At 46.7% G+C, this 10,259-nt stretch overlaps 2 protein-coding genes across 2 annotated transcripts; both read right to left on the reverse strand.

Annotated features, from left to right (window-relative positions):
- Window positions 1-773: 773 nt before the first annotated feature.
- LOC108767459 (uncharacterized) lies at window positions 774-2,011 on the reverse strand. Its single transcript, XM_018517371.1, has 2 exons — window positions 1,820-2,011; window positions 774-1,766 (listed from the first exon to the last, which is right to left on the reverse strand). Exons 1-2 carry the CDS (start codon window positions 2,009-2,011, stop codon window positions 774-776), a joined length of 1,185 nt encoding a protein of 394 aa, XP_018372873.1.
- Window positions 2,012-2,281: 270 nt separating this feature from the next.
- On the reverse strand, window positions 2,282-3,226 carry LOC108767460 (uncharacterized). Its single transcript, XM_018517372.1, has one exon. The coding sequence runs from the start codon at window positions 3,224-3,226 to the stop codon at window positions 2,282-2,284; it is 945 nt and encodes a 314-aa protein (XP_018372874.1).
- Between the last annotated feature and the right edge of the window lie 7,033 nt (window positions 3,227-10,259).

The raw sequence follows: 10,259 nt of genomic DNA on the forward strand, positions 1-10,259 counted from the left end.
AAGAATACGAATGTAAACGACGGCGGCGTAGGCTCGGTTTGAGGCATCCGCGAAACCGTGTAGTTCAAAGGCGACGTCGTTACCTCGTCGACTGGTCCAACGAGGGATTCGGATACCGTTTAGTGTCTCTAAATTCTTATAATATGCCTCCAACTGCTGACGCAATTCGTCAGGGAGAGGGGTGTCCCAATCGGATTGGGTTAACCATAATTCCTGTAAAAGGATTTTTGCAACAATGACGACGGGGGCGGCCCAGCCGAGGGGGTCGTATAATCGAGCAATAACGGACAGGACTGTACGCTTCGTCGGAGTGACCGGAAACGAAGCGTCCACTTGAAAACGAAACGTGTCGTCGTGGGGAATCCACGAAATTCCGAGTACCTTAAGGGTCTCGTCCTGCTGAAGGAAGTGATCCTCCATGTCGGTTTGACGCGTTGCCAAATCGCGCAGCAATTCAGGCGAATTCGACGCCCATTTCCATAATTGAAAGCCCCCTCGCTGAAGGAGTCCCGTCAATTGCTCGCGACACTCCATCAGCGACGCGACGTCATCTCCACCGAATAGCGCGTCGTCGACGTAGACGGAGTCGCGTAGTATCGGGACGGCCGCCGGATAGTCGGACCCTTCGTCTAACGACAATTGTTTCAAAACGCGCATCGCGAGATACGGAGCGGGAGCGAGCCCGTACGTTACGGTCAAAAGCCGGAAAAGCGTGATCGGCGTGTTGCAGGACGGACGCCAGAGAATTCGTTGGAAGTCGGTATCGAGATTATTCACGAGGATTTGCCGGAACATCTTGGCGATATCTGCCTCATAACAAAACGCCATTGCAGCCAGCGCAGCAGAATAGCGGGGAGATCTTGCTGTAACTTCGGTCCGACCAGCAGATGGTCGTTAAGCGACGTGCCGTTCGTCGTTTTGCACGAGGCGTTAAAAACGACGCGTAACTTCGTGGTACTACTCGTTTCGCGTAAAACCGAATGATGCGGAATGTACACGGGCGTAAGAGCGGTGTCGCTGGGACTTTCGATTGCGCTCATATGTCCCAAGGCGAGATATTCCGCCAAAAAGTCATTATACTGCGCGGAGAGTTCGGCGTGCCGACGCAGCTTCCTTTCCATTTTCTCGTAGAATACCGTGGCGATAGGCAGTGAGTCGCCTATGTCGATTGGTAGTTCGTGCCGGAAGGGCAATCGAACAATGTACCGTCCTTCCGGAGAACGGCTATGAGTGGCGAGGAAGTGTTGTTCGCAACGCTCCTCCTCGTCGGTAAGTGGAGGGGGGCGCGAGACCTCCTCGTCCTCCCAAAATTGCCTGAGAAGCGAATTCGTGTCGTGCGTAGACACGTTATGACAGACGCAAATATTCTCGGATTCAATCCGGCCGCGACCCGTGGGGCCGGAGAGAATCCAGCTTAACGCTGTCAATTGAGCGGTAGGCATTCCAATAGGGCCTTGCCGGAGGCCATTTTTCAACAAGGAACCGTACAAGTCGGCACCGATTAGTAAGTGAATCCGATGTCGACTTGAAGAATCGGGATCGGCAAATGAGATGCCTTGCAAGTGAGGCCACGACTCGACGGGCTGAGTCCGTGACGCGGCGTACGAAGTGATATTTTGAAACACGTAGGCGTGCAGCGGAAAGGCCGGTTCCGCACTGGAACACGGCTTTAATGTCAGCACGACGCGAGATCTCGCGACGCCTGTAAATTTCTCGCCGAAACACGTAACTTGCAAATTTGAGCGTTGTCGCTTTGTACGCAACGTCTGACAGAGCGATTGCGAGATAAAACTGAAAGTTGATCCAGTAAGGCGCGAACTTTAAAGCTTCGGCCTTCGGTCGTATGAATGTCAACCCATGCTGTTGCCAAGAGGACATTCGAAGGAACTGTGTCCGCGGGGGGATCGGTCCGTTTGTTCGCGACATGATTGTTGCTCGCAGCGACTGGCGCGTTGGACGCCGTCGGAGTGAACGGTTGCGCTTCCGCTCTTATCTTCGAAGAATTTGCCATAGCATCGGCTTTTACATTATTTGAGAAATGTAGTAACGAGTGATGTGAACGACTACAGTACGAACATCGAGATTTGCTCGGGCATTGCTGAAGGAAATGCCCGGATCTCAGACAATTGAGGCAAAGCCTGCTTTGACGCGCGAAATCGCCGCGCTGCTCAACCGTTTTATCAAGAAACTCTTTACATTTCGAAACCGAATGATTTCCGGAGCAACCAACGCATTTGTTTGCGGTGACGTTATTAACCGACGAGCGCGGCTTATCGTCTTTTTAACGACGAGTATCCTTCGGCGAATCGGAAAGATCGGATAATCCGCGAATGCGTAGAGTCAGAAAGTCATTAATATCTTTGTAAGACGGAAGCTTGGCGAATTCCGTACGTTTCAAATTCCATTCGCTGCGAGTGCGAGGACTAAACTTTTGAGCAATAAGATAAACGAGCAGATCGTCCCACTCATTTACCGGACGATCGAGATTCTTTAGCGCGGTTAACGACGAAGAGACCGTATCGCAGAGTTTTTGCAAGTCGTTCACATTCTCCGTTTTCATCACAGGTAGACTAGCAAACGCGTGCAAATGCGTATGAACTGAGGTTTGCTTGTCGTCGTATTCGTCGATCAGCAATTGCCACGCGGAGTCGTAATTAGCCTCCGAAATTTTCAAGTTATTGATCAGCACCGCGGCTTCACCGGTAACGCTTGTTTTTAAGTAATGAAATTTCTGAACTTTAGAAAGCGAAACACTACAGGCCACGAGAGACTCGAACATGTTTCGAAAACTCTCCCATTCCGCGATTTTACCGGTAAATTTTGGCAACGATATACGTGGCAATCGCGAGATCTGAGAACCCGACTCGCGCGAAACAGACTCGTCGTGACTATCGGATAATGAAGAGTTAGTGTTAGCGGGTAACAGTCTACTTAGCGCGTTTTGTAGAATGTCGCTCGTGTTGGCATAGACGTCCTCGGCTTCCAGGATTACGTTGTCCACGAAGTAGGGCAGGCCCTTTAGCTCCCCGGACGTAGCGGTCTGCAAAAGCAGGACATGTTGGTTGCTACAGGCGGCCCAGAGCTCCTTCAGCTGGGAGATGCGGCTCTGGATCGTCGGCACCGTCACGCTCGCCTTCGGGAGTTTCTTGTAGTTGATGAGCACGCGTGTGAGAGCACCAATTTTGTACTCTTGCGCTAAGATCAGATTCTCGGTTTCCTCGGCCATCGTGAGGTACGTTTGGAATCGGGGCGCTAGTAGCGGCACTCGCGAATTATTTTTCGAAACGAGGAGCTCGTCGCGTCGACGAAAGTTAATGTTACGGGCGGAACGCAAATCGCGTTTTTCGCAAGAGTCAATGCACGAGCGAGACGCGAGTAGCCGCGTTCGCGAGAGTCACTAGCTCGACGGAGCGTAAGGAGCGTCCGCGAATAGCACGATAAGTTCACTACGCGAAACGCGTGGAGCAGCGTTCGCGAGAGTCACTAGCTCGACGGAGCGTAAGGAGCGTCCGCGAGTAGCACGATAAATTCACTACGCGAAACGCGTGGAGCCGCGTTCGTGAGAGTCACTAGCTCGACGGAGCGTAAGGGGCGTCCGCGAGTAGCACGATAAATTCACAACGCGAAACGCGTGGAGCAGCGTTTGCGAGAGTCACTAGCTCGACGGAGCGTAAGGAGCGTCCGCGAGTAGCACGATAATTCACTACGCGAAACGCGTGGAGCAGCGTTCGCGAGAGTCACTAGCTCGACGGAGCGTAAGGAGCGTCCGCGAGTAGCACGATAAATTCACAACGCGAAACGCGTGAAGCAGCGTTCGCGAGAGTCACCTTCCGCGAGCGAAGTTTGTAAGGCTTCGGCGCGGGAGTCGACGCACCGACGGACGCGAGTTGCGACGTCCGTGACTTATCCGATGCGGCGGAGTAGTTTGTGCGCCCGCATGATGAGCACGAACGGAGAGTCGCGTATCCGGTTTTCACTGATATCCGGTTCGAAGGACCACTTTGTTGCAGGCGGCGGGAGCCTTCGATCAGGTTCCCCCCTTAACGACAATTAAGACTATTTAATTTTGGTGCCGGATTCGCTCGGACGCTTCGACGGAGCCCTCTCGACCCGTCGGTCTCCAGATTCGTACTGACTTTTGTCGCGCGAACTCGAACGGCTCGCGGCTTTGATTTTGGAAGCGATAACGCGATTTGCCGATAACATCGGCCCAGCAACGAGCGACGAATCAGGGGATAACACACCAAGTACGACGAGGGCCTTTTTTCTGTGTCGAAAGACTCCCGTCGTCATCGGCACACAAACACTCGCTCTCGACGTCGACATTGCTCGAAAGTCGAATCAACAAAGATTCGAAGCGAAGAAGTTTCTCGAGCGATCTCAACGGCCGCACGAATTAACGCTCTAATTCTGAACACTGTGTGTTGACTTCCGTTTCCGGTTTGCAAGGAGATAATAGGAGATAGGAAAGTGGACAGAGCAGAGAGCGAGATTAGAGTGATAGAGTGGAGTGAGTGTGTGTTGGTAGGCGTAGGTGAGAAAGGGAGTGGAGGGAAGGTGGTGAGAGTGGGGGAGAGGTGGAGGAAAAGGTTAGTGACAGTAGAGAAGGGACAGAAGAGAGGGAGAGGTTAGGGGACAGAGATAGTATTGGGAAAACGTGGCGCAAGAGGTGGGAAGAGGAGAGGGAGTAAGTGTGTTCGGTTTTCGGGAGAAAGACTGAAAGGCGGTTAGAGAAGGAAAGGCTGTGAAGGTGAAGAAAAAAGGTGAGAAAGTGAAGGTGAAGAAAAAAGGTGAGAGAAAGAGAAAGAAAGAAAGAAAGAAAGAGAGAGGGGGGGGGTGAGTGTGAGACAGCGAGAGCGAGAGAGAGCGAGGGAGAGAGTGAGTGAGAGAGAGGGGGGGAGGGAGAGAGAGAGTGAATGAGTGAGTGAGGGAGAGAGAGGAATAAGGAGAGATGACGGAAAGAATCATGAAGTTGGAGAAGGATAAAAGGAGAAGTACGGGGGAACTGGCGAAGTTCATGAAGAGGAAGAGGGAAGGGGAGGGGGGAGAATCGGAAGATAGGAAGATGGAAGAGGCATTTAGGAGCAGCAAAAAGACCCCTGTTTTGAGATCACCTGTCAAAATGGGGGAGGGAGGAGAGATGAAGGAAATATTAAAGGAATTGAAGGAATTAAAGGAAATGAGGGTGGAAATGAGAGTGGGCTTGAAGGGAATGAGTAAAGAGATAAGAGGTAGCGGAGGGACAAAAGGAATGGATGAGAAAGAAAATGGAGAAAGTAAAAGAAGAGTTAAGGGTGAAAGAAGAAAAATGGCAGAGGGAAAAGGGGGAATGTTGGAGAGATTAAAAGTGTTGGAAGGGGAATTGGGAAAAATGAAGGTAGGGACAATAGAAAGAAAAGGAGAGGGATGAGAAGAGAGGGAGGGAGGGAAGGTAGAGAAGGGAGAAGGAAAGGAAATTTGGATGGAAAGGATAAGAAGATTGGAGAGAAGGAGTGAATGAAGAGAGAGAGAGAGAGAGAGAGAGAGAGAGAGAGAGAGAGAGAGAGGAGAGGAAAAGAAATGTAGTGATAAGAGGTATAAAGGCGGGAGAGGGGAAGATAGAAAGGAAAGTTAAGGAGATATTGGAAAGTATAGAAAAGGGAAATAATGAGGGAAACAAAAAGTAGAGTTAGAGCGAGAGGGGGGTGGGAATTAGGGGAAAGCTTCTGGACAGCGAGGGGGGTAAGGCAGGGGTGTCCACTGAGTCCTTTGTTATTTAACATTATGATGGCGGATTTAGAGGAAGAAATGGGTAAGGTTAAATGGGGGGGAGGGGTGAAGGTAGCAGGGGAGAGAGTGTATGGATTGGCGTATGCGGATGATATAGTGTTGTTGGCGGAGGATGAAAGGAGTATGAGAAGTTTGTTAGAGAGGCTGGAGGGATATGTGGATAGGAAGGGGCTGGAGTTGAACATAGATAAAACAAAAATAATGAGGTTTAGAAAGGGAGGGGGAAGGAGTAATAAGGTGGATTGGAGATGGAAGGGGAAAAGGATAGAAGAGGTGAAAAAGTTCAGATATTTAGAGTATACCATGCAGAGGAATGGGGGGGCAGGAGGAGCATGTAAAGGAGAGAGTGGCGAGGGCGATGATCGTAATGGGACAGATGTGGAAGATAGGGAAGGAAAGGACTGGAAAAGAAGGGTATGGTTATTTGATAAGCTGATTTGGGCGATGGTGAGCTATGGGGTGGAAATTTGGGGATGGAAAGAGAGAGAAGAAGTGGAGAGTTTACAGGAAAGGTATTTAAGGTGGGTGTTAGGAGTAGAGAGGACGCCAGGATATTTGGTGAGGGAGGAGTTGCAAAGGGAAAAGTTGAGGGCAAAGGCGGGAAAAAGGGCATGAGCATTCGAGGAGAGATTAAGGAGGGGGGGTGGGAGTAGGTTGGCGAGATTGTGTTGGAAGGAAGTGATGGGTAGTTTAGGGAAGGGGGAAAAGCTAGAAGGATGGGAGAGGGAAAGAGAGCCATATTTTGTGGAAAGAGGGGTGGAGGTAGATAGAGGGGTAAGGGGGGATGGGGAGGAGAGGTTAATTTTGAGGAGATACAAGAAAGGGATAGGGAAATGCAGAGGGTGGAAATATGGGAAAAGATTAGGAATTCGAGATATAATAGGTGGTATAGATGGATAAAGGGGGAGGGGCTGCCGAAATATTTAAGTAAGGGATGGGGGGAAGGGCGATGGAGAAGGGTAGCTAGGTTCAGGTTCAGGTTAGGGAATGAGGTGAAGGAAGGGAGATATTGGGAGGAAGAGGAGGAAAGGAAGTGCAGGCTATGTGGGAGTGGGTGTGAAACGTGGGAGCATATGTGGGAGGGATGTAGGGCTTGGAAAATGGGGGAGAGAGGGAGCTGGTAAGAAGTGGTGTGTAGAATCTTGGAGGAAGAGGGGGAGGGGAAGGGTGGTTGAGGGAAGTGGAGGAGGAAAGGAAGAGAGTGAGGGAAGAAGAGAGTGGGAGAGAGGGAGTGAGGGGGTAGAGAGGATGGGAGAAAGGAGAAAGAGAGAGATAGAGAGAGAGAGAAGGAGAGGAAGAGGGAAGCTCTGTGAGGAAGTATGATGAGAAAGATTAAGGTAAAAGTAGGAAGTGGAACCACGTATATGATGTGGGAGGACAGCGGAAGCGGAGGTCACGGCGTAGAGAGAGAGAGAGAAAGAGGGTAGAAAGCGTAGTTTTTTAAGATAGCATAAGTTAGGTTAAGAGAAGTAGGATAAGATTATGTAAGAATATGTAAGAGGCGATACAGATGTTTGTATATAAATTGTAACCCTGAGGGGAATCAAATAAAGATCTATCTATCTAACACCTGTGTGTTTCCAACAAATTATGTAGAATAATATCGAGATATGATGACTTGTTGTAACAAAGTACTTGTAAGATATTCTGTTAACTGTCATCATGATAGACAATCTTATATACAAAATCTGTAGAGAAGATCAAGGAGAAGTTCAATCTGGAGTTATATATATATATATATATATGTGTGTGTGTGTGTGTGTGGGAAAAGTTATATTGAGTGAAGGAAAGTATGACTGTAGTAATCGTTCAGTATCACCCTGTTTGTTTAATTCATCAATTAGTTTTTTAATGAACATCATTTCAGATGTGGATCTCAAAAAATTCACATCTGAAGAGATATTTATTAAAAACAAATTGATGGATTGAACAGAGTGATACTGAAAGATTACAAGAAAGATCACACTTTCCTTTACTCAATATAACTTCCCCCACATAACTCCAGATTGAACCTCTCCTTGATCTTCTCTATAGATTTTTGTATATAAGGTTGTCTATCATGATGAGATGATGAGAGAAAATAGCCTAATTTAAGACCGTAATGTTTATTTCATTCTTATTTGAAATATAAAATATTAGCTACCAACATCTTGCGTTTGTGGTGAATGCCCTTTAATTTTCTGTTTTATTCAATAAAAATATTATGTCCACATTTTTGGTTAATGTAAAGAACATCCTGGCCACCACAAATTTTGATAAAAATATACTCAATCGATGTGTTTTCGTGTAAAAGTAAAGATTTAATAAGAAAAGAGCGTTGCTCTGCCCCATGAACCGAGATCGTAATGTTAAAGTCGACGACTATTCAGGTTAGAAAACATGTCAAAGTAGTGGTTCACTGCATTAAAAACACAGATTCACTTCTTTAAAAACATAAGTTCTCTGCATTAACAACAAATTCTTTGCTAAAGCAGCGAATTTGGGTTTTTAAAGCAGTGAACCACTGCTGTAAGATTTCCTATTCTGAATGATCCTCAACTTTAACAATCAATATCTCTGTTCATAGATTAAAACGATGCTTCTTTCTTGACAAATCTTGATTTTTACGCATCGATTAAGTGTATTTTCATCAAAATTTGAGGTGGAGTCTTCTTAACATTTACTCATTTTTCATTGTAAATGTGAATGAAACAATTAGAAATGCATTATATGTACGATCCTCTTTACATATGTTTTCTTCTTCGAAAGTCTGCAGAAAGATGCGAGAAGTTTCTTTCCTTGATGAGTTTTCATTATTAAATATTTATAACTATTTTTCTTACACTACACCACACTGCACTGCAACTTCACTACGAACTCACTTCTCTTCGTAGACTCACTGTCGTCGTTGCTTCGATTGTTGACAGAATGACAGGTTGACACACGTCGCGCGTGTTGTCCTCCTCAAGCTCTGCGTGAATGGTGGTTTTTCTCATTTCGCTATCGTCGCGCGTCAGTTGCAAATGTTGAAATCGTTTAGAATATTTATATACTTTTACATTTAACTTCGTTAATTTCACGTAAAGCAGCTTTTAGTATGCACTGATCTAGTGTAGTGCAAGCGACCGAATTCGCTATTGTGAATAGTACTGTGCAGCCCGATTACTGACACTACAGCATTCTATGAATAATTCTACGCATTTATAAAATTACATCATCTTCTATAGCAGTGCTCGGAAATAGTTGCTTATTTCGAGCCGATGGGCCTTTTTGAAGTGCTGCCTACTTTTCCCCCGCTGCTTACTACTGTTCAATGCTCGACGGCCGAGCCGCCGCGCCGGATCGCGCGCGGACCAGGGTTGCCAGGTCTCCAGATTTTTACTGGAGACTCCAGTTTTCGGTACCAATCTCCAGTTCTCCAGTAGACGGGAAAAATCTCCAGTTTTTCGCTCGCGTGGAGTATTTATTCTTGAATATTTAACAAATGTTATTCAACATGATTCTGAACTACATTCAATAGATTTTAACCGTGGATCGGACACCTTGCGTAATGCTATAATGCCATCGGTGCTGTAACTTTGAACTTAAAACTGGAAAAGTATTAATGACAAATAACTTTATTAAAGTATTTTAAAAAACTCTTGCTATCAGTTATTAAATTCTGGAATCTAAAATATAATGTTCCATTTAAAAAAATCGATTTGACCATGACTTGACCTTAACAACGTCACCGAAAGCCAAATCAATGGGACCTTCTTATGTCCCCCTACAAACCATACAATTTCTGTTAGAAATATTTTTCCGTATTTCGAAAAATTTTAATATACTGTTTAAAATGGGACACCTTGTATATAATGAAGTTTTACATCATAAAATGCGCAAGGGAATGCGTAAGCTACACAACAGTGCTCGGAAACACGTGCATGTGTGCAAGGTGTACACATATTGGGCCGATTTTTGAAGCGCCGCCTCCTTTTCCCCCATCGCCTACTACCGTTCAACGCTCGACGGCCGAGCCGATCCGCCTCGCCGGATCACGAGCGAACGTGTATCTCTGGAGCGTCGCACTATAAGAAATATGCTGCGACCGTACTTTCCAGGACATATTCAATACTAGGACTCAGAAATTCGTGCGCGATTCCGTGTCGTGCGCGGAGCACCACTGCGTATGAGTGAGTCGAACACTCGCGCGATAGATAGGCGCGGTCTGATAACGTTTTTTCAACGGAGAGTCTGTAATGCTGATGAATATGTTATATCGAATCATTATTGTTTATGGTATTTCTGATACTGTATACAGGGCCTAACGTATGTACTTCTCTATGTTCTTTTGCCACACGCAGTTTAAAAGAAATCATTGTTTAAAATATAAAGTATTTATGTGCTATATGATATCTAATAGCGTTTTCGATTGGGGTGCACTGGCTGCACTCAGTGTCAAGAGCGTGTTCGATTGGCAGTGCCAATGCGCACTTGGCTAGTGGCACGTGTTCATTTGATCGCACGACACT

This window comes from Trachymyrmex cornetzi, unplaced genomic scaffold, assembly GCF_001594075.2.
Source record: "Trachymyrmex cornetzi isolate Tcor2-1 unplaced genomic scaffold, Tcor1.1 scaffold680, whole genome shotgun sequence".
NCBI classification, from domain to species: Eukaryota; Metazoa; Arthropoda; class Insecta; order Hymenoptera; family Formicidae; genus Trachymyrmex; species Trachymyrmex cornetzi.